Genomic DNA, 23,280 nt, shown 5'->3' on the forward strand with positions numbered 1-23,280 from the left:
ACTTAATAGATGGATCTTGGGGTATGAACTCGATGCGCTCTGATGAACGAATGAGTATTAGCAGCTATCTCACTAGGCTGTTACAATCGTTAAAAGAAGAATAAGCAAGTCTTCCTACGTAGCTTAAGCGTATAAGTGCATCGAAAGTACCTATTTAAATGAGGTTGAGGCCAATGCTCACTTACATCCATCCTTCAATGATATACTCATCGATCCCTCTTGTGCAACAAGTGTAAATTTCTATGCTGTAGTTTATGGATGAGGTACAACGTTTACAGTCAGGTGTGGACGGGCTTTTTCTTCCCGATTTTATGATTGGCAGTAGACATTTATAGTTCCCTTCATAAAAAACTGCCAAATTGCTTGGAAAGGTCTATAATGATAGCTTGATGGTGACATAATTAAGCGCCTAACAATCAGCAGCAATGTCCCGTATACGCCAGCAACGCCCGCGTAGCAGCAGCTTTCAACCATCCAGAACCTCAACCCAGTTCTTTTCTGACTGCTTCCGCCTCCATCTATCCTTTGCGGCTTGGCGCATAGCCTTCTCTTCTTCTCCAACCTCATCGGCCTGTGTTGCCATTTCCCGAATCTGATGCTTGAGACCCAATGAAAGCATCTTATACCATCCACCATGAAACTTGCAACGCTTGCGCTCACACATACCGCGAACTTCGTCGCCTTCTCCTAGAGGATCGCTCATTCGGGACGCTTTGAAAATAGCCTCGCCTTCTGGCGACTTTGCAAACGCTTCAAAAGCGTCACGGGCACCAATACTGTCGAGACGTTCATCGTACCCGCAGATGTCTTCCTTGAAGCGACCGGCAGTGATTGCAGCTTGCCGTCGCTCGTGTGCGAACTCCAAGAGGGTGAGCATTTTGTGGCAGAGAACTGTCTCCTCGGCCAAGTGGAAGCGTGCTGCGGCTGCACTTTCGAGATACTCTTTCTCCTCCGCAGAGAGGTGCATCTGATCTGAATTTTCTGTGATATTTATTAGCCGATTTGTGATAGGTAGGATACGACAGCGACATACCTTTGTCAGTTCCGTTTGTAACATTGGAGTCTTGGCCTGCAAATGGTGCCTTGACCAGCCTCCAAAGCCCTTCTTCGTCAGTTCCTGAAAGACCACCTTGAAGGAGCGCCATAAATTCCTCCTGGGTAAGCTGGTCGTTAACTCCCCCCTTTCCCTTTGCCTTGGGAAGCTTGGCTACCATTCGCTCCCACCATGTTTGTGCATGCTCGTTGGAACAGAACACGCTCTTCTCCCCGTGGGCTATTCGAGCCGCCTTCCTACATCCGCCTAAGGCGCATGTTTTCTTATATAAAGTTGTGAGGCTCTCGTTTGTGCAGAGTGGACAGATGAACTTTTCGATCAGATTTTCGCCAACCTCTTTGTTCATATTGATACATTCTCCATGGAACCAATCCTCGCAATTTTCGCAACATATCATCCACCGGTGGTCGTCTGCCCCTCGGCATAGGCAATATGGCCCATGGTCGGATTCCTCGAGTTCGGATCCTGCCGATTCATGGGCATCTCCTGCGGAACCTGACCGCGTGGGTTTGGCTCTTTTCGCCGCCCTTGGACCCCCTGTTTTCTTTGATCGCTTAGGCGTCTTCTTAACTGTCGAAGCGGTGCCCTTCTTCTTTGAAGCTGTGTGAGCGGCCATGTTGTTAAGTTCTGTAGATGTAGAAGGAGGATGTGAAGGTGAGTTGGAGGAGGCGGGGTTGGCATCTGACGGAGGTTGAGGGGTACTCTCAGCAACCGTTTCGCTCTTTGTGTCATTTTCAAAGAGCTCAGAGCGAGAGTCTTCGCTTTGTCCTATTGTTGGGGTGGTTTGTTCCATTGTGGAGTGTTGACAGTGTTGGCAGATGGTGTCTCTTATATACTATTAATGTGTGGTCACTTGACACAATACGATTTATATAATAGACCGAGAAACAGGCAATTCGAGGGAAACACAAACACCGACAGTTTATTAAGCTAATCGAGAAAAACGGAAAATGAAACTTCGGTGTAAGTGACGAGCTGTTGGAGATGGGAGAAATGATGGTGGATAGTCTGAATGACTAAGGCGGAACCAACAAACCCGGTAAAAGCCCGGACCATGTATTTTTTTCTGGAGCTTACCTACCTTAGGTAGTAGTACTAAGGTTGTGACAATCGAAAGATGGAAGTTTACGTAGTGGATTCTTTAGCTTTTGCATGAGTTTATCGACTCTTGCCTAGAGTCATTTCGCCATGTCGAATTCGGTCACGACGTCAAGAGCACTGAGGGGTGTGTTCTCACCCCTCTCGACGAGACAATGCCAGCGATGTTTGTCCAGCAGCGCTCTCCAGCCCAAGCAGCTCCGACCAACCCTCCCCCGAGCGCCAAACCAGTCGAGACAGCCCATTACCCAGCGCCGAACAAAATACAAGACGATCGAGCAGGCCAAGAGCCGATATAGCAATGGGGTATGAAGAACAAAGATCTGGAGGGAAATTCGATGGCGATTGAAGAAGCAATGAGCTGACAAATGCACAACAGCCCTTTTCTTGGAAGGCTGGAATCCTGTTCGTCGGTACCTGCGGGCTGTTAGTATGGTACTTCGAGTTTGAAAAGGCGCGCATGCAGCGTAAGAGAATAGCTGAGGCGGCCAAGGGCGTGGGCCGACCAAAAGTTGGAGGAACCTTTGAGTTGATCGATCAGGATGGAAAGCCATTTACCAGCGAGATGATGAAGGGCAAACACTCCTTGGTATGTCAAGGAAACGAGCTTCGCAGTCTCAGAATGAATGTGTTCATGGCTAACTTTTATTAGGTGTATTTCGGTTTCACCCGATGCCCTGATATCTGTCCCGAAGAACTCGACAAGATGGCTACCATGTTGGATATCGTCGAAGAAAAGGCCCCGGGTGCACTTCTTCCCATCTTTATCACCTGCGATCCGGCCCGTGATACCCCCAAGGCTCTTAAGGATTACCTGGGCGAGTTCCATGAGAAGTTCATTGGTTTGACCGGCACGTATGAACAGATCAAGGCGCTCTGCAAGAAGTACCGCGTCTACTTCAGCACACCTCAGAACGTCAAGCCAGGACAGGACTACTTGGTGGACCACAGTATCTACTTTTACTTGATGGACCCGGATGGTGATTTCGTTGAGGCATTGGGCAGACAACACTCGCCTCAGCAGGCCGCAGCGCTCATTTTGGACCATATGAAGGACTGGGATAAGAAATAGAGCATTCGCTATTTGGCTCTAAGTAAAAGGAACATCCGTGGTCGGGTTGTAAGATGAGCAGATATTGCGGGTGATGTAAAAGTACTGTAACACCAGAATCATGAAGCCATAGAAGGATACTGTGATATTAGGAACCACTCAATCAACTGTACATTTCCATGAACTGCATTAAGAGAAGCGCCTCGCGAGCGATTCTTTTTTGTGTCGTAGTCTGCTGGTATTGAACTTACATATTGGGCACTGGGTTATGGCGATCCTCGGCTCGCATCAATTGTGTGGGTGGATATTACCGACAAGACAAGTCAGGCCTCTTATCAACCATGACTCTAAGAAGTTGGCACATAAATACAGCGTTGCAACTAGTTAATAGTTAACTTTGAGCAGCACACGTCGTCGCTGCACTGCACCTTTTCTTATCCTGTCATCTCACTGAGATCTCTAAGCCTGAAGCTCTGGCGTATATTTTCTCTTATACTTGATCCTTCGCGTTTCGGTAAACATGCAACGCTTCGGTGTGGTCGGCCAATGCCGATTCGCCGCACGTCGATTGACGCAGCTACGGTCTGTCGCACCGACGACGGCGGCTGTCTTGAGAGCCTCCTCTATACCACAGAGGCCATTCACTACCTCTAGCGTTCATCTATCCAAGCCAAAGGGCTCACTAGGTGTCAACCCAAATCAATATGAGGAGCCCACCGATCTGGCACGAAAGCTGTTTTCCGAGTTTGCCTTTGCATTTGAGTAAGTCGGCTTCGTACGGTGTCTTTTGTCCTTTCCTCCAGCTCAGGAAATATACTCGCGAATACAAAAAGTGTACCAGGAGCTGACAAACGCCAGTATTGACGGTGTCTTGTACCAAGGCCGCAACAGAGTGGATGGAGCTGAGAAAGTCATCAAGATGCTCAGAAGCAATGGCATCCGATATGTCTTTTTGACAAACGGCGGTTGCGTCCCTGAAGATAAAAAAGCAGAGACTCTTCAAGAAAGACTCCAGATCGCCAAGAATGACGATGTGGTAAAGGGCAGGATGATTCTGTCCCACACGCCAATGAGTGGTTGGAGTGACCATGTCAAGAACAATGGCACTGTCTTAATTACAGGCTCTCATCCTGAAAAAGCCCGTCAAATTGCTCTTGGGTGAGCATCATTCCTATGGGGAGATATTATCTGGTAAGCTAATTGCTGTAGGTATGGATTCAAGCGTGTTGTCACCCCGGCCGATATCCTCGCCGAGTGCAAGGACGTGTTTCCCTTTGAGCATATTGAGGGCGAGATCAATGGCAAGCCGACGCCATTACCAGATGGCAAGCGAATTCCTTTGCTGAAGGACCCTTATACGACTAATGTCCCTGCAAACGCTCTCAAAATTGATCACATTTTCATCTGGAACGATCCAAGAGACTGGTCAGTTGATATTCAGATCATCCACGATCTTTTAATATCTCATCAAGGCTACCTCGGAACTGTTTCGAACCGGAATGGCAATGAGTCTCTGCCCAACAATGGCTGGCAGCAAGATGGCCAACCCGGACTATGGATCTCCAACCTTGATATGCTATGGAAAACAAACTATCCTGTGAACCGATTTGGCACTGGAGCATTCATGGAGGCACTCAAGGGAGTATGGTCAACGACTACTAACGGAACAGAACTGCAGTTCAGCGCACTTGGCAAACCATCCAACCATACATACAAATACGCTCATGATAGGCTGCTACAGTACTACCATGATATGGCTTGCAATCGTGGTCAAAGCCCTGGGCATGATACATCGAAATGCCACCCTCTTCGACGCGTTTACATGATTGGCGATAACCCAGAAAGTGACATCCGGGGTGCTAGCGAATTTGAAGCGGAGGATGGTACTGAGTGGGTGCCCATTCTTGTACGAACTGGCGTCTGGCGACAGACATCGACGGAGAAGGAGCCTCGATACAAGCCAGCCGTCATCGTGGACGATGTCGTAGATGCTGTGGTTTGGGCGCTTAACAACGAAGGCATCAAGGCCACCAGGGAATGGGTATTATCAGCCCTCTCGCACACGAAAGGCTACGTCAAGCTGCCGCCTCTGGAGATTCGAGATCAAACTAGTGGCCTCGAAGATGGAGTCAAGTACCCAAGTGAGTTGGAGGCAGCTGAGGCAAGACTGTAGAAAGTGTGCAATCAGAAATGGGATTTTGAACACTGGGTGTAGAACTTGAAGCATTCCCATTAGAATTTAGGACAATAAATCTGCAAATCTATCCGGCGGTTGCCTACTTCAAAAGCTCAAGGCTGACTCTCAGGGAAGGGTATCTTTTTCCGTACTTTGTGCCAAAGCTGAAAAGGAGTTGATTATACCTTGCGTGGAACAGGGGTCACATATGCAAGAGGAATCCAAAAAGTCCGTTCCTGTTGCAGATACTGTTGGCGCTAACGAGCTGCATCACAACCAACAACACCAACAACACGGTGTCTGGCCACTCAAATATAGATGCTGATTGAGCTGCTAGAAGGCCAATTGATCTAGACGACATGAGCAGTAAGCGATTGGAAAGACATGTTCAATTTCTTCCATCTCCTCAAAACTTCGGTTTTGCTCATCTACCACGTAGACTCGCCAATCTGGTGATAGTCCATGTCCTTGATCTGGACCAGGGCACGTACATGGGGTGTCACATCGTAGCCTCAGCTGCAGGCGATGCAGCTCGCTCGTGACCCCCCTGATCAAGGATGTCCCAGCCCCCGCGAAAGAAGAAAGACATAAAGAGGATCAAAAGGTATCTCGCGAAGGAGTTCCCTCACCAATCGCTTTCCTCCTCAAGCTTGCCCTTTGTGAACCCTTAACTCGCCAGCTTCATGTCCCGGTCCCTTTTATATAAAAAATCTCTGGCCCTAGTCTTAACTCCTGGAAATGAGTCCAGCAAACAGCCTTACTGAGGCTTACAGCAGCCTGTACAACGCGCTCAGAATCCCACAGACCGGAGACATCGACTGCTTTGCTGGGAGGGAGACCGAAAGCCAGTGCCTCCACACACTTCCAAAACGGCGACGAGCATTGATTAAGCCAATTGTGCAAGCCCTGGCTGTTCATTATTCCAGCGATGAAGACCAGAAGGCCGCCATTGAGGCTTCTCTCAGGGACTTGGCTAAGAAACTTGTCTGCCACAGGCCAGAAAAGATACACACGGAAACGCTAGTGTTCGATGGAGACAGCTTTTCGAATCCCGTGGACTATGCCCATGCCTTGTTGACTAGGAGGTTCTATAACTGGCTCAAGGAGAAGAGCAAAGAGAATCCAAGGCTGGTACGGTCTTCTCAGAAATTATCGACTTCCCTTCGAGAACGTGGAGCAGCGCACACGAGCAAACAAAACTCGGATCAAAGTCAATGTTTTGTCGTTCATGACACAGACGACTACGAGCACTCGGGTAGCTATCTAAGCGATGATGTGATTGAGTCAATTGAACAAGACATCGATTTAAGCCACGAGGAAGCCAGTTCCGAACAAGATTCTGAAGATGAAGAGATGGACGAGTGTAACCGTCAGACATCTACACAGCAGGAACTTCGACGTCCTAGACTTACTAGGGAGAGCCCATTGGGAGACTGGGAGATCCCCAGGACGCCTCCAAGAAACCACGGCTCGAGACATCGCAACATTTATTCCAGGTCACCAGGCCCGCTATCATACCCAACACCCACAGACGATGCATTCCTTGTCTCACCAGGGTCTGTCACCTCGCCAGATCCCAGTGAGATCTTCACACCATATTCGACAGCCTCGACACCATATTCTACCTTTAGCACTGAGGGGTGCGAAACTCCACGATCTTCTTTTCGCCAGAGATCCTACAATGAAAGGCATATGGAAAGCCCAACGCGCAAAAAGATGCAGACAGATGTTGACCTCCTTTCAAGCGATATGATGGTGAAAATGAAACTCAACGTGGTTGACTTGGTTGACCAGAGTGAGGAAGCTGAATCAGATGCGGAGTCATCACGATCTCGTCGCTCCATGACCTTCGATGACACGGAGAAATCGCCAGTTCATGATATCATAAGTCGAGTGGCAAAGCCAGTCAAATGCTTGAGATCTGGGTATATATATTGCTTTGCCGAAGGGTCAAAGCCTGGATTCCTCAAAATTGGAAGCGTACAGTGTCCCGAGTTCAGCGAACCCGATCAAGTGGAAAGGAGGATAGACGAATGGAAGAGTTACTGCAAACATGACCCGGAATACAAATTCAGGGTCTTCATGCCCTGTGCTGTTCAAAAGATGGAGAAATTGATCCATCGAACTTTGCACAGAGAGAAAAAGAATGCCTCTTGTCCGAACAAAGCATGCACAACGAAGCACCGGGAATGGTTCAAGATAGAGGAAGATGAGGCACGCCGAGTTATCAAGATCTGGGAACAGTTCAGCAAGTTGAGTCCCTATGATGGCAAGGGCGATTTAGAAGATCATTGGGTCCGGTACAAACTGACACACCTAGACGATGAATGTCTCTGGAATACCAAAAGGTGGTTAGGCATAGAGTGGGTTAAGTTTATCACAGAGACTGTCGAAAACTTGATGCAAGAGAAGCAGAGAGCTGTGGAGCAATATCTTGCAGAGATGGGACAACATCTGGCTGCGTTAAGAAGGCTCAAGGACGAATTTTGATGAGAAGGACAGTCTGGGCACGTTCGAGTTGTAAGCTTACCAAATTGGACGCTTGTTGATGGAAACGTTTTGAGGTCTGGCCATAGTTATCGTGCTTTGTATTAGCAAGTATTGTTTCATTAGGTAGTTAAAGGATTGGATACCTGCCGAGATGTGAAAGATCAAGAATTGTGATACTTGTGAGTCGTCCAGTCCTACACGGGTATACTGGAGGCTATGTGAGCAAGTATTACACCACGTCCGAGCACAAACGTGTAGCTTGTCAGAATGAGGCTGTCTCGTCCCACCTCGTTGAAGATAGAATGTTGAATCTGGAGCGTGGGGGACACTTTGATGGGTGAGATCCATGGATATTTTACTTGAACTCAGGGAGCAAGAAAACTCGTGATGTTAAATCAGGGTGTCAAGATACACTAGTCTAAAGGCCTGCTAAGATATATTATACTTACCGAGGTCTTTTTATTAAGTACTTAGAAAAGGGTTCTTAATTCCCTTGCCTCTGTTTGCCTGACAACAGTACTACAACCACCTCAACCACACGACCTTCAGTAGGTACCTAAGAATCTGGAGGGAGGAAGAGGTAGGACGACGTTATGCCGAGGGTAGCCCCCCCACGGCTTCGGTGCCCGAGAGTGGGCCAATAGTGTTCGGGGCCGGCAAGAAAAGTTCCGGAGAATACGAACAGACCAGCAACCGGCACGGAAGGAAGAAAAGTATTTCGCATCAATATCGTCAGAGCGACCCTGGAAGGTCTTGGCGGTGAAGCGGGAACATGTGAGACACTTCCCAAAACTGCCACCGAGGTCACCTCAAGGCCTAGTGCTACACTACGTCACCCTTGTAGGACCGGGCCTGGAACCTCTTAACGCCCTACCTAGGGAGGAAAGAAAACACAGGACCTCGATCCTAAATGACAAAAATACTTAGGTAATTCAGTATAAATTTAGGATATCTTTATTAACTTTTGGGTATATTTACTAAGCTTAGGATGATCTTTGCTAAATTTATTTTTGACACCCTACAGTAAAGTTCGCTGTTTTCTTGCCCTCCCGACAGCCTCTGTTGATTTTTACTGTAGGTAGGCATGGATCCGTTGGATGTTTCCTGTTTTTCTTCGGTGACGCTTTTTGGAGCAAACTCCAGTCAAACAGCATCTGGTGGTCAAGAATTCGCCTCTTTTGGACGTGAACCCTTTATTGTTCCTTGAAAGCTGATGTTGTGACGTTTGGGTTATGTAAGGAAAAGAGAGTCAGTCTAATTTTACGGTCCAGATCGATCATGTGGACTATTTTCCTTGGTGAACCTTCCCTCTTATATAATTGGTATCACTCTCTTATCTCGAGCTTCTATCAAGTTCTATCTTGTCAACTCACCACTTATCTTTATTAGTAGTTTACCTAGGTACCTATTCTCTAGAGACCCTTTATCTTTTTGTTTGACGATAACCATGTCATTTTAAACTTCAATCAAACGCCTCAGCTCTCAAACCAGCCAATACCAATAAGTCGTTTCTATACCCCAAGTCCCTTGTTCTGCTAAGCGCACCCCCTCTGCGTCTACCCCAGCCGCAAGCGAGAGCCCAGAGCCAGTGACCCTTGGGCCGCTTTTCTACTTTTGGGAGAGAGGGGGATCTTGCATCTGTATCCATACCCGTACCTACGCCTCAATTCTCTAGGTACCAACTCTCCTCCCGTCTCCTTGGTCCTCTCTCTCTCTTCTCACACCGCGACTCACCCTCACTTCCCTACTACACTTTCTCTACTGCGCAAAATATTCATCATATATTTTGTTACTCTCTTGGACAACTCAAAACCCCTCCTCAGAAAGCAGAACCTCCCCCCCTCGCCATGTCTGCGGTGCCGAGCCCCACGATCAACGGGTTGTCTGCCCAGCAGCAGCCATTGCGCTCTGCCCTCAAAAATGAAGATGACGTTGATCGCCCGTGTCCCTCGAGCGGCTCCCTCAAAGGTACGTCGTAACCAGGTCTTGACCGAAGAGCCTTTGCTTCACATGGCCTTTCTATTGCGCGACTCGTTTCCCTTCAAAATATATGTCGGATGAGGGAGAAATCACTGGGTGCATCATGAGCTGTGACGTGGGTTCAAATACAAGAATGCTATACCCGAACACACACAAATTGTAGCTTCGCTCCCTCGATTATGTCTGATCATGCCGGGATATATCTCCCCTGCTGTGCATCTTGTCCTCCATGCAACTCTTGCGTTTTGTTACCAGAAGTTCCAACCAAAATGAATCAATGCTTATATACCACAGCTGTCCAGATTGCCGAGCCCGAAACCGAAATTCAAACCCTCGAGGACGACTCCCAGCCTACCAAGCAATTCCCTACCAACCTGAGACGACGCCTGAGTGGTAAACCTCTGCCCTCTCCTCTTCCCAACAATTCCTCTAGGTCTTCCTTTAGCGACAGTCCTTCTGGCAGCCGACCTGAAGAGGCACCGCCTACTTCGAACCCGTCTTCTCACCACCATGGCCATGGCCACGGTCACCGTGGTCAGTATTATAGTGAGAAACTACTCGCGCAGGTCGGAGATTGGTTAGAGCATGAACGGGCCAAGGCACTCGCGAGGAAGTCAAAGAAAACGCACCGCAGGCGCAAGTCCAAATCGCCAACTAAGGACACGAAGGGAGAAGGTGTTGAGGAGGCTGTGCCAGAAACTCAACCGGCGCAAGCACCCGCACAAGGCAGTAGTGGACGACCTCGCTCCGATTCTCTCGACTCTGACTCAAGCGATATCTCTTTTGATCGACTTCAACGTATCCTGGAAGAATCCTTATCCCACATGGGCCTCAACTCTCTGCCTCATCTGACCCCTAGAGTATCCCGCCCTAAGCATCGCAAGGTCCCATCTCGGTCCTCTCTTCGTGGCCTTTCTTCCGACACTGAATATGCCGATGGGGACGCCATTGTACCCAGCTGCGATGTCTGGCTTGACAACTCTAAGACGATGAGCTACGGAGGTGGAGCCGCGGATGATGAAGAGCAGGATCTAGCCGATGCCGATACCAAGGCTGATAAGGAGAAGGAATGCTGGCTTAGCTTCAAGAACGAAATCATCCGCATCGCCCATACGTTGCGACTCAAGGGATGGAGGCGTATTCCCCTCGGTGGCGGCGATACGATCTCCGTTGAGAGGCTTAGTGGTGCCTTGACCAACGCCGTCTACGTCGTCACGCCACCGAAAGAAATCGATGAGGCCGAGGGCAAAAGAAAACCCAAAAAGGTTCTTCTACGCATCTATGGACCACAGGTCGAGCATCTCATTGACAGAGACAACGAACTGTCAGTCTTGCAGAGGTTGGCACGCAAGAAGATCGGACCTCGCCTGTTGGGAACATTCAAGAATGGTCGTTTCGAGCAGTACTTTGACTCTATTACGCTTACACCGGCGGACCTTCGAGATGCCGACATGTCCCGTCAGATTGCCAAGCGAATGAGAGAACTTCACGATGGTATTGATTTGCTCCCGCATGAGAGGGAGGGCGGACCAGCAACTTGGAAGAGTTGGGATCAATGGCTCGATAATGTCGAGCGAATCGCAACTTACCTTGATAATGAGTACGAGAAAGAAGCTCAAGCTCACAACGGTCGGCGCGACTCCGTGGTGCATGCCTGGAAGTCGAGAGGTTATGTGTGCGGCACTCCATGGCCTCAGTTCAGGGACATGATGACCAAGTACAGAGTCCATCTCAACAGTTTCTACAAGGGAGGCCAACGAGAGATCAAGGACAGTCTCGTCTTTGCCCATAGTGATGTAAGTTCATGACAATACGCCTTAAGGTCCTTCATTAACAAATTCCCAGACGCAATATGGAAATATCCTCCGCATTCGCCCGGATGACGAAAAGTCACCCCTGCTTCAGGCTGCGAACAAACACAAGCAACTCATCGTCATTGACTTTGAATATGCGGGCCCTAATACTCGTGGTCTCGAGTTTGCCAATCACTTCAACGAATGGACATACAACTACCATGATGCTACAGTACCCTGGGCGTGCGATGTGCGACGATATCCCACCCCGGATGAGCAGCGCCGTTTCATCAAGGCCTATGTCGATCACCGTCCCCGGTTCCAAGGCAGCAACTCCACCCCTCGACTGGCGCCATCTGATAGCAACGTGTCGAGCGGTATGTCTACGCCACTTGCGACACCTTCCAACCCCCCTGCGAGCAGCTCAAGCTCCATCGTCGAGTTCATGCTTGATGCGCGAGTACCACCAGGAGGATGGAGCGCCGCGGAACGGGCCAACGACGAACGGAGCGACCAGCGCGTGCGAGAGTTGTTGGAGGAGACACGACAGTGGCGCCCGGCCAATCATGCTCACTGGATCGCGTGGGGCATCGTGCAGGCCAAGATCCCAGGTCTCGACGAAACCATCAAGGAAGAAGACCTGCTGAACCCCGATGAGTTCGATTACTTGAGCTACGCCCAGGATCGGGTCATGTTCTTCTGGGGCGACTGTGTGCGCTTGGGACTTGTCAAGCAGGAGGAACTTCCTCCCCTGCTGCAGCAGTCTATCAAGACTGTTGAGTACTAAAGAGCGACTATCAAGCTCTGAAGATAGAAAAACATTTTGGCGGACACGGCAGACACACCAGGTGAGTGCGTTCCGACTCAAGGTTGTGCATGATCAGATGTCTCCTTTGACTACATCGTTCTGGAAAGCTAGAGCACGTTTCAGACTTTCAATGTTGGCAAGCTCGGCATACTAGAACCTTGTTGTAATGATCTGGATTGAAGATTCCCGGTTCTTGAATTCCCACGGGTAATTCCTGAAGGTTGCACGTTTTACAGTTCAATCAATACCATTCTAATAAAATGCAGTTTTGGCATTGTATTCCGTCTCTTCTCGTGAATCTAAAGCTTGGTTATATCCAGACGCCAAGCCAGTCACTTTATTAGACAGAGCTAGTGTCTCGGTCTTGCTAGGGAGACAATGCTGGGGGACCAAGCCATATACGGTATATTCCAATCATGATGAAAACCAACCGGGGATCATAAAGACGACGGCAGCACTGATATCCCGTTGTTCTTGTTTTCTCTCCAAGGTAGAAAGGATACTTAGAGTCACGGAATGATTCTCGAGGAGCCAAAACTCTTTCTTCCCCAAAAGGCAAGAAATTAGGCTTCAGGTTCTCCAAGCCCAGCAGTTTTGTTGTTTTGATAGATGGCATGACTGCTATGATGATTGCACTAACACCGGCAGAAGGGTGGTATCTGGGCTCTTGACCAAAGCATCTAGCCAAACACCGTACTGTGTGGCATCTGGTCCGAGATTTTAAAGCGCTCTGTGGCTGTTATGTTGCCTCAGGATGGCATCACAGCAGCGATGGACTTTTCGAAAGTGTCATTGCTGAAGGAAAGGAGCGGAAGAGCCGCCTGCGGCAGAAACCTGCAGCTCTGGTCTCGAATGTATCTCCTGACTTCGGCGGTTGTGAGCCCAATATTGTGTAAGGAACGATGCTCTACTGGTATTCTTCACGTTTCTGAAGATGTGTTTGGTTTCCTTGCCCATTGGATCTGAAGACTTCCAAACTCAATGAGTCGATACTCAACCAGGGCTCTTTGAGGCGGATGAAACCAGTTGGTGCTGGCCGTCTCCATTCGATGCCAGTGACCTGGGTCTTCGGCCGTATAAAAATCACCTTTACCCACTGATTCATTGGCTACTAAAACTACTTCTCGAGTATGAAGCGTTCTAACGTCGCCAGGGTAGAACTGATCAGCTCTGCTGGCTTGCTATGGCTGTAGCCAAGCTATTGGGTGGCAGGGACATATTTGGAGCATAGGGAGGCTCGTGACCTGACTGAAGCGAGTAAAGGCCTGGATGATATCATGAAGCGGGAAGTCATTGATCCATGGCTCGGGTTCCGAGACAAGAGAGCCGTTCTTCACTGCCGAAAGCTCCCTCTTGATAAATTCGACTAATCGTGGGTGAAAGTTCTCCTTGATCCAGTCGCCCGGGCTTACAATAGCAACTTGTAGCCCACAGACGCAATGATACTCATAATCAAGAAAAAGTATCGCAAAGTGATAAAGGGGGGATACCCTCTGAAGCCATAGACGACTGGTGCTCGCGCTTGAGAGTTGAGATACCGAGCATAGTCGAGGCTATTGTTGTGTTGAGCCTGTCGACTAGCCCATGTATCGAATAGATGAACATATGCTTCTGTGAAGCCATAAGATAACAGAGCAAATGCAATACCAACAATAGCTATCCCGGGTGGACATCCATGTGCTCAGCCCTGGATATCAATGGAAAGGGGTTGAGCTCCTGCAGTCAGCCTGGAGATCATCTATCTACAGCGTCCGGCTCACTCGCTCTATATACAGATTATCACCGCCTGCGCCGTCTCTCGGCATTGGGTTCGTCATTTTTGTTCCCAAATCCATAGTCACGGACAAATATATCGATCAAATTATCCCATAGTCCCATATCGTATAAGTTCTCGACATCGCTCAAGTTCCAAACTCTCTCCCATTCGCCTTCTCCAGGATATCGAAGTTCATCGTTTGGGGGCTGTCCATCCTGAGTAGTGACGATGATCTGTTGGACCTCGACTGGCCAGCGCGTGAAGCGAGGCTCAGCTCGTTCGTTCTTCTGGCGATTTGTTGGCATCGAGCGACGAAATGCAAAACCGTCACGCATATCTTCTTTCCAATCCGACCATTTGAGGGTTTCGTTTGTCGTAGTACCACAATAAACGAGATAAAGTGTGTATAGAAGTAGCCCCCAAACCAATGGAGACGTCAAAGCTGCAAGGAGGGATGAGGCCCCCATATTGACGTTGTCTTGGATGCCCCAACCCCAACCAGCCAAATACTGACTGACTGTCATACCTCGAGGTTTCCATACAGACCAGCCAGGGGCGTACCTCTGGACTCGTACCGTAATAATAGACAATCCAAGAAAGCCACCATATGTGCACAGAAAGGCAGTAGAGATCAGTAGCAGTATGAACCAGTGCTGGTTTCCGTAGCCAACACATGAGTTTATAAAGACGCAGTGATGGTCGGCCTTGGCAACACAACGTTTGCATAGACTGCAGTGCTTGGAACGAGCAGGCTTAAGAAACTTGCACGTACGACACATGTGCCCCGGGTGGAAAAGTGTGTGGTCGTAGGGATAGAGCGACATGTAATAGGCGTGATTTTCAGGTGTGATGTAGCCTGGATCAGCAGCACATGCCAGGTAGAGAAATAGGTAGGGTAGAAACACGGTGACCACGACAATGAGTTTCGTGAAAGATCCAATCTTTGGCCACGCTTGAGGGAGAAACATATACTCGCCCACAACCATAATGAGCATGAAGAAAATCTGAACTGTTATTATGTTGCCGCCTCGAAAGGGATAGCAAGACAACTCACCACAACGGTCCAGTGTCGCTCATGGAGCATCATGTTACTGAACCGGGACAGATAGCTCGATATTCTCCCTCCAGTGAGCACCTGATCTACCCTAGCGATCAGATTGGGTATATGGATCCATATTAACCTATGCAGTGCGGCTATAGGCGTTCGTCTATCCCGAGTCAATATCTTCAAGTTAGGTAAACAAGAGACAAATGCAAGACGAACCTCAGAGCAGGTATTCGGCCAAAAAAGGCTACAAACACCATAAAAGAGATAAAGAGGATCAGAAGAATGAGTTTCTTTAGAGGACTCATGTTTTCGATTTGTACAGATAGTGAAGGCCGAAGAATGTAAGAACCAAATTTGCCAGCTAAGTGAGAAGCTTGGCAGGAGACTGTGGGTGGTGGTACTGAATCAAGGCTTCATTTTGCTAGTTTGATCGGAAAACAGACCAACAAGTAAGACTAAGAAACAGAAAATTGAAAGAACATGAAAACGAACGAGTAAAGCATATACGCCAGATTCCAACCTCAAAGAATGATTGTCAACAACAAGGCGATGCTCGGAGGAAGCGGGCTTAGATGTTATGCATGTAAGCCATGTTTTATATCGCGATAGAACGATAACCGTATCGGGCACGTGATCCCGTGATAACCTCGATGTGAAAGAAATGTAGCTCGTCATTGGCTGATTTCAGCCCGCAGTGATGATGGCGACTTTTTCCTTGGAGGGGGATCCCCATGCTTTGATAATCATGAACCAGAAACGAGCGGGCGGGTTTCGGAGATAAAGCAGTAACAAAAATAAACTTCCTTGCATACTTATAGACCACCTAAAGAGACTGTCCTTTCTCTGGCCCTCGGGGGCAAGAAAACAGCAAACCTCGCAGTAGGGTGTCAAAATAAACTTAGCAAAATTTGTCTTAAACTTAGGCTATATTACCTAAGTCTTTTTGTCATTTAGGATTGAGGTCCTGTGTTTTCTTTCCTCCCCAAGTCTGGCTTCACCCTGATATTCTTGCCTACTCAACCATGGTTCTCCGCAAATTCGAACTCGAGGGAAAGCTTGGCGAAGAGACTCGGCTCATCGAGAGTGGCGTTCTCCTCGAGGAGAATCCTCTTGACGAGAGCCCCGAGTTCAATGAGTTCCTCATGGCGTGTCGACATGGCGACCTGAAGAGATGTCAAGAGCTCATCAGCCAGGGTGTGAACATCAATGGCAAGGATCGTTTCGATTACACCCCTCTCATCATTGTAAGTGTTGTGGTACATGTAACTAAGTCACCAGAGCTTGGGACTGACACAAGCAGGCAAGTTTATGCGGACACTATGAGCTTGTTCGGCTGTTGTTAGAATCTGGTAAGTTTACACTCATACAATCAGTCACTATTGTAGTTTCATCATTGTTTAAGCCTTCGTACGGAAAGTTAAAAGCTCGATGGCCTCATAAGGCTGACGGCAAGGGAAAAAAAAAAGCAGTTTCATCATAAACAAATGTCTTGCCAACCTGGCACTTACAAGTCTATACATTCAGTCGTCCACTAACACTCTCCAGGCGCCCTAGCGGAACGAAATACTTTCCAAGGGGAACGATGCATCTACAATGCCCTCAATGATCGCATCCGCAACCTTCTCCTTCAATATGACTTCTCCAAGTCCTCAGATCCTTATGTCTACTGGTCAACTCACATCTCAACTCTTCTTGGCCGTACAAGTCCCAAGACAACAGATATCACCCTTGTATCAGGATCCCGTTCTTTTGATCTTCATAAATTCATCCTCATAGCACGGTCACCTTATTTCCGTTCTAAACTTGCTGCTGTCCCAGATACCACCACCTGGAAACTCGCCAACGCTGTGCCTGTGCAGTCATTCATCATTGTCCTGAGATATCTCTACTTGGGCGAAGTTCCTCGTGATATCGCGCCTGTGGGCGGTGCTGACTCCGAAGAAGAAGTGTTCAAGGGGCTAGACAAGGTCAGCAAGCAGCTCGAGGTTGAATCTCTATGGGAGACTATTCTCGCAGGCGGAGACAGGAGACTTGCTCGCCAACGGTATCAATCTGAAGTTGACCGGGCCCGAGGACAGTTCGAAAGCTTCTTCAAACTAAATGTTCTCGGTCTCAAAATGGTTGTTGACACGGACCAAGTGAAAGATATCAAGTGGAAATATGACAACTCAATGTTTGCAGATGTCATCCTTCGCGCTGACGAACCCATCGATATTGAGGATGAAGAGTCTGGTCAGACAACGCCAACAATAGACCGCCCTACTATACCGATTGGCCCAGCCGGAGATCATGAATCAGTCATCAAGCGCAAATCAGTCCTCTATCCCGCTCATAAGGCAATGCTCATTCGCAGCGAATACTTTGAGAAGATGTTTTCGGGCGATTTCGTCGAGTCCAAACGAGACGAACATCTCCGAGTCATCACCATCGACTGCACGCCAGCAGTTCTTGAAATCATCCTTACCTACCTCTACACCGAGACTGTTAACTGTCCCCTCGAGCACGCTTTGGACCTATTATACGCTGCAGATATGCTGTTCCTCGATAATCTTAAGAGTAAAGCTGCTCTGACCATCAGCACGCTTGGTAGCGGCACCTCCAATGTGCTGGTAGACCGCACTCATGGTGAGGCGCAAAGGAACGGCGACACGGGTGAAGAGGACGAACAAATAGAGATGGAACCCGTCAACATATACGACGTTATACACGCAGCATGGGATCTTCGTGTTCAGCGACTAGAAGAGTTCGCTGCGCGTTATCTTGCATATCGCCTAGAGGACTACATAGATGAGGAAGACTTCCAGGCTCTCATTGCAGAGTCTGCCCAACGGATCACAGTTCGAGAAGAGACAGATACTATCGAATTGCTGGACGATATTCGGTATTACCTTGATGATCGATTCAGATATCGCTTTGAGGATGCAGGTCTGGAAGACATGATGGATGAGGAGGGAGAGACCAATGCAGAATTAGCTGCTGCGATGACACAACAAGCTGAGATCTCGACAGGTGCCGCAGATGGTGTTCCTGCTAGTACTAAGCACGCAGCTAAGAAAGACAACAACGGGCAAGCCAATGGTGGAGGTGCCGCGAGGACGTTAGACGGAGCGGAAGCAGAGGATGAGTTTGTTTCAGACGCCATCAACTATCAGATCCTACAAGGCAAGATCGACGCCATGCTTGACCGACTCAAGCTTGATGCATAGAGGATTGGATCACAGATATCATATTTACAAGAGTTACGACCTGTCGTTCACATACGTCAAGATATATCGTGGCAGAATCTGATCTGGGCAAGCTATGGCTTTGAACGCGAAAGGGGGGCGAAGAAGATGCCATGTTGAAACCCAGTGTATCATGATGGACAGCAAAGTGACTCGGAGGAAACAAAGAATAAAGGACGAACGGGACAATGAGTTGATATGAGAGGCACTTCGCGAATATGCGAGGCATTAGACATACTCCAGATAACTTATGACAAAATATGGCTCTTAACCATTGATGCATTATTTCATTTTACTTTGCTTTGCTTTACTTTACGTCTCTCATGATATCGTAACCACACGCTTCTAGGTCTTGTGCAGATCACCCAAGACGGCCCTCACCCTCCTCCGCCACAGCAGCGACTATGCAACCCCCCGTCACTACCCTCATCTAGAGAGCGTATTATCCTTGTATTTACCCCAACTCCACGACTCCTTGGTCTTGTAGCATGCTTACAAAATGGTGCCGAAGCTACGCCCTCATGGTCAGTATAATTGAGCAAGAAAAGCCATCAATGAAACTTACCCGAAAGTCTGCTTGATGCTCTTGACGTAGTACTCGAGCCAGTTGCGCTTGGTGACGTCCTCTTGGCCGATAGGAACACCCTCCCACTTGACTCGCATAACAGTGACGTGGTCGACGTCGTTCTGGTCAAACTCGATGTGCAGCTTGGAGAAGTGACCGGCAGGCCACTGGTTCAGTCGCCAGCTCTGGGTGATCTTCTTAGGCTCCTCGAGCTCGAGATACTCGCCAGACACATTGCCGCCGAACAGCTCAAACTTTCCACCAACCTTGGCGCCATCGAAGACCTTGGGGGGAGAACGTGTGAAAGCAGCGATTCGTTGAGGGTCGACAAAGGTTTGGTACAGCTCTTCAGCAGTAGTTCGGAACTCTTCGTTGTCTGTCACGGTAGTGGTGTTTACGACACCGCCGGTCTTACTTTGAGTGCTGGAAGTGGCAGCAGGCTTAGGGGTGGAGCTCTGAGGGTGAATCTTGGGAGTCGAGAAACCGCTCGAGGGGTTGGAGCCGGGGGCATGCTGGATATCCTTGCCATGCTCGGCAATGAGGGCGCCGGCAAGCTTCTGGAATTCCTGGCGGAGCTGGGGCACGATCTTTGATCGGACTAGGTCCTTCACGGGTTGCTTCTCCTTGGACTCGGCAAAGATGTCTACGTCGAACTACGAGGGTTCTTAGCGAGGTTTATTCTACGGCAACACGGAAGGCGAAAGAGCAGGGGAGGTTTTACGTACCACATACTCGTCTTCTTCCGTGTCGTGGGCGATCTCAGGCACAGTAATGGTACCAGAAACATCATCGTCACCGGGAGCAGATCCTGAATGGTTAGTTGTCATGTGTGCAGGCAAAGTCACCGAGTTGCCTTACCAGAATATTGGAGCACCAGCTTGACGTCAAAGATGGTAATTACCTTGCCCTTGCGTTGGCTGACATCGACATCACCATCCATGCTCTGGATCTTATCAATCTTGGCCTTGACCTCACCCTCCTCGGCCTGAACCTTGGTGAGGCTCTCGTCGAAGTAGGATCTGGCCCATGCTGAGACGTCCTTGTTGACCCAGTGCCAGTTGTTGGGGTTGTGTAGAACCATTGTGAAGTCAGTCGAAGGGGTGTACTAGATGACTTTGAATCTGTTAGCTGAAACTCCAAACAGATGTTGATCGAGGTGAATATGAAAGACAAGGGTCGCAATTGGAATCAGAAATGGTCTTAGACCACAGCATGTTGGTCATCAATGAAGGGAGTACAAGTCACTCTATGACTGGTGCCAGCTGGATATCTCATCATGAAAGATGCGACAATTGGTGTAAAAAAGTGACGCATGTACTTACAGTTTAGTGAAGGAGGTGTAGAGAAGATGTTGAAAGGAAAGAGAGTGAGCAGTGGTCAAAATGTCAATAAATAGGTAGCAAAGGAAAGGCAGAGAGAGAAGAGCAGAATATGAAGAGTTGAAAAGAGAGGAGAGTTTGTCGGAGAAGAATCCTCTAGAATTTTACTCGAGCCTTGTGCCCCCACCTTTTTCCAGTGTCCTAGAGCTAGCTTCAAGTGGGGCTCATTTCAGAGCAAGACCCAGCCTCGTCATTTTTATCGATAACCAAAACAATCTTCTCTTCCGCCTCGGTAAGAATATTCTTCCTATAACGGGGAAAGGATATCGAAGATTTCTGTGTGGAAATCAACGAGAAATCGAAGATCCGTATCCGTATCCATACCCTCTCGTTCCGCTATGTCAACTGGCGAAGCTTTCTCACCAAGATTAGGCCCCTAGGATCACAAGTGCCTTGCTTGCTTGCGAATGGCATCCCAATTGACCCAAGGAGACAACACTCAACAAAAGGACTTGAAGTATCGGTTAGCTTTGTGTCAAAAAGCTGGCTCAGCCAATACAGAGTATCGGCTGTAGAGAATATCGGCTGTAGAAAAAGATACACGCCCATCAAGTTCGATAGCTTTCACTGTTGGATACGAACGATCTCATGGAGGATTTCGTGCGGGTGGCCAAGAGTTATCTGAGAAAAACCACATAGACAACTATAGAGGTTGGGAGCAGCTACTGGACTTAAGTATGGCCGTCACATTATGATCATGCCTCATGCCAGCTTGGACAAGGGTACATACTTTTGTGATCGGCATACGGACGGAGTTCATGGCGCACGAAAGCTTTTGACTGAACCAAGGGGCCAAGAATATCCAATCTAAGGTCTATTCAATATATGTATAATTGTGCTCAGTCTACCTAAGACTTTTCATCACTCGATAGAGGTCCTAAGTTTTGTTGCCTCCCCTCGACAGATTATTAGTTGTGATCTCAAGAGTGATGGATAAGTCAGCTAGGTCTGTACTTCTACCTATGCCACCTCATGGTCGATCTATTCATAGAAACAGAACATTCTCATCCCAGCTTAGATTTATAAGCTATTTGATCGGTGACATTGGTTGCCTACCTAGGGGAGGAAGGAAAACTTGAGACTCTGATCCTAAATAACAAAAAGATGTAGGTAACTTCATACAAATTTATAATATATACACTAAGTTTAGGATATCTTTTATTGAGTTTCTTTTGGCACCCTATATGAAGGTCTTGTGTTTTCTTGCTCCCCGAGGCCTACCTATGGAATCAACTCCATCAAGCATATCTTTGTTCTTAAACGGCGCATGGCAGTTGAAACTTTATTTGTTGACCGTCTTTTGCGTTGTTATTCTGTTCTCTTCGGATAACTTGGTCCCCAGGGATTCCAATGGCACTCTGCAGTCTGCAAGGAGTATTCAGTTTAGCGATCAAAAGTCAACATCAGCCCACAGCATGAAGCCCCCCTGCACATGGATCTCATGCAGCAGTTCGATCCAGCCATGCAAACGTCTTTCCGGTCATGGGTCTCGAGAGTTTCATAGAAGCAGAGAAATGTGACAGGCAGCGAGGGACGCCCATTAAGCGCCGGCATCCACACTCAGCCCGCATAGTCAATCCCTGTCAGCCAATAGAAGCTGAGGGATGAGTCTAAGAATAGAACCACGACGGATCGCTCCAAACTTAGCTTCTCTCCAAGTCTATCCCAACCTTTTTCACTCAGCGGGGTCGGAGGAGGAAGATCGAGCAAGTCCTTCAGCTTCCATGTGGGATATTCAACGTCTTTGTATGGTGACGGACAGGCAACATGACTACCTAGGTATGTAAGGTATCTGTTGCCGTTCTGCTTATCGAATGCACACAAAAGGCACAATCAAGCAGCGCTCAACTGATTGGTGTCCATAGCTACTACACCAATGCATCCTCTAGGATCTACAGATACTCCAACTAGGATATATAAAGAACGCCATCTTTCAACTCTGTCAGCTGTGAGTTAATCACCTACTCTTCAAGAAGCGGTTGAGGGTGCTCTGTCATCGTCATCCCTAGTAGAATCCCCTCAAGCTTGACTAGTGCCTGATAGTGAAAGCCATGCTTCTATGTATGTACTCCGTAGATCCTCCGTCTCTGTTGCCAATTGGCCGTGGACAAAGTTCCCGTGAAGCATACCTTGTAGTATCTCTTTGTCCCACCCTCAGATAGCGTCTAACTATCATCCATGTAATGCTCGACCACCCCAGTAAGTCTCTCCCAAAGCAGGTACACACTGTAAGCAGGGCTTGGCTCTCCGGCAATAGACAGAAAACCGAGAATGGTTTCCAGTTTATCGACTCGAAAATGTACTCCTGCTCCCGCTGACACCGCCAAAAAAAAAATTGAGGTGTCGTGATTTCAACACTCTACCGTAAAGGGTGACTTGACTTGGCTTATGCAGGGGTCTACCTCCTGCTGCTACCTACCCAAGGTACCTTACTCCAACTGCGACCTGTACATCCATTTCCCTTTACAGAGCCCCTCTCCCAACCACTTTCTCTCTTCACCTTTCACATCCAAGGGCAGTCCAATCCTCAATCACATCTCTGTTTCTTATTTGGCTGGTTGCGCTTTAGGGGACGTACTCTTCGTCCTCGCCGCAGCTACGGTGAATGGCTTGATGAGAGATATTCGTTACCTTCTTGTCAATTGACCAACTTCGACAAGCTGCAGCGTCCTTTACACACAGAGAGCCTCACCTGTAACATACCTACCTACATACACACATACGTCTCTCTGTCAGGTCTCTCCTCCGGTTGTGCTGTGCCGGACCAGATCGAGAGTCATCATAGTCATACCTATTCCTTGTCGTCTCAAAATAGTCTCGACTGCTTCGATCCTCACCTGAGCATCGACTCACTCTAC

The 23,280-nt window shown here is 48.4% G+C and overlaps 8 protein-coding genes across 8 annotated transcripts; 5 read left to right on the forward strand and 3 right to left on the reverse strand.

The window, feature by feature from the left end:
* Nucleotides 1-466: 466 nt before the first annotated feature.
* Nucleotides 467-1,847, reverse strand: FMAN_02972 (uncharacterized protein; the record flags this gene model as incomplete). The annotated part of the gene is made up of 2 exons (XM_041831729.1): nucleotides 467-981; nucleotides 1,034-1,847. The coding sequence occupies 2 exons, from the start codon at nucleotides 1,845-1,847 to the stop codon at nucleotides 467-469; spliced, it is 1,329 nt and encodes a 442-aa protein (XP_041682264.1).
* Nucleotides 1,848-2,242: 395 nt separating this feature from the next.
* On the forward strand, nucleotides 2,243-3,224 carry FMAN_02973 (putative SCO1 protein precursor; the record flags this gene model as incomplete). Its single annotated transcript, XM_041831732.1, has 3 exons — nucleotides 2,243-2,458; nucleotides 2,532-2,741; nucleotides 2,805-3,224. 3 exons carry the CDS (start codon nucleotides 2,243-2,245, stop codon nucleotides 3,222-3,224), a joined length of 846 nt encoding a protein of 281 aa, XP_041682265.1.
* Nucleotides 3,225-3,723: 499 nt separating this feature from the next.
* Nucleotides 3,724-5,376, forward strand: FMAN_02974 (uncharacterized protein; the record flags this gene model as incomplete). Its single annotated transcript, XM_041831733.1, has 3 exons — nucleotides 3,724-3,965; nucleotides 4,062-4,361; nucleotides 4,413-5,376. 3 exons carry the CDS (start codon nucleotides 3,724-3,726, stop codon nucleotides 5,374-5,376), a joined length of 1,506 nt encoding a protein of 501 aa, XP_041682266.1.
* A 741-nt stretch (nucleotides 5,377-6,117) lies between these two features.
* FMAN_02975 (uncharacterized protein) lies at nucleotides 6,118-7,869 on the forward strand (the record flags this gene model as incomplete). Its single annotated transcript, XM_041831734.1, has 1 exon — nucleotides 6,118-7,869. One exon carries the CDS (start codon nucleotides 6,118-6,120, stop codon nucleotides 7,867-7,869), a length of 1,752 nt encoding a protein of 583 aa, XP_041682267.1.
* A 1,847-nt stretch (nucleotides 7,870-9,716) lies between these two features.
* Nucleotides 9,717-12,429, forward strand: FMAN_02976 (uncharacterized protein; the record flags this gene model as incomplete). The annotated part of the gene is made up of 3 exons (XM_041831735.1): nucleotides 9,717-9,837; nucleotides 10,144-11,645; nucleotides 11,695-12,429. 3 exons carry the CDS (start codon nucleotides 9,717-9,719, stop codon nucleotides 12,427-12,429), a joined length of 2,358 nt encoding a protein of 785 aa, XP_041682268.1.
* Nucleotides 12,430-14,229: 1,800 nt separating this feature from the next.
* Nucleotides 14,230-15,559, reverse strand: FMAN_02977 (uncharacterized protein; the record flags this gene model as incomplete). The annotated part of the gene is made up of 3 exons (XM_041831736.1): nucleotides 14,230-15,210; nucleotides 15,261-15,414; nucleotides 15,471-15,559. 3 exons carry the CDS (start codon nucleotides 15,557-15,559, stop codon nucleotides 14,230-14,232), a joined length of 1,224 nt encoding a protein of 407 aa, XP_041682269.1.
* A 717-nt stretch (nucleotides 15,560-16,276) lies between these two features.
* On the forward strand, nucleotides 16,277-18,460 carry FMAN_02978 (uncharacterized protein; the record flags this gene model as incomplete). The annotated part of the gene is made up of 3 exons (XM_041831737.1): nucleotides 16,277-16,498; nucleotides 16,555-16,603; nucleotides 16,800-18,460. The coding sequence occupies 3 exons, from the start codon at nucleotides 16,277-16,279 to the stop codon at nucleotides 18,458-18,460; spliced, it is 1,932 nt and encodes a 643-aa protein (XP_041682270.1).
* Nucleotides 18,461-19,039: 579 nt separating this feature from the next.
* On the reverse strand, nucleotides 19,040-20,124 carry FMAN_02979 (uncharacterized protein; the record flags this gene model as incomplete). Its single annotated transcript, XM_041831738.1, has 3 exons — nucleotides 19,040-19,696; nucleotides 19,769-19,851; nucleotides 19,902-20,124. 3 exons carry the CDS (start codon nucleotides 20,122-20,124, stop codon nucleotides 19,040-19,042), a joined length of 963 nt encoding a protein of 320 aa, XP_041682271.1.
* Nucleotides 20,125-23,280: the final 3,156 nt, after the last annotated feature.

Source organism: Fusarium mangiferae (assembly GCF_900044065.1).
Source record: "Fusarium mangiferae strain MRC7560 genome assembly, contig: FMAN_scaffold006, whole genome shotgun sequence".
Classification (NCBI taxonomy): Eukaryota; Fungi; Ascomycota; class Sordariomycetes; order Hypocreales; family Nectriaceae; genus Fusarium; species Fusarium mangiferae.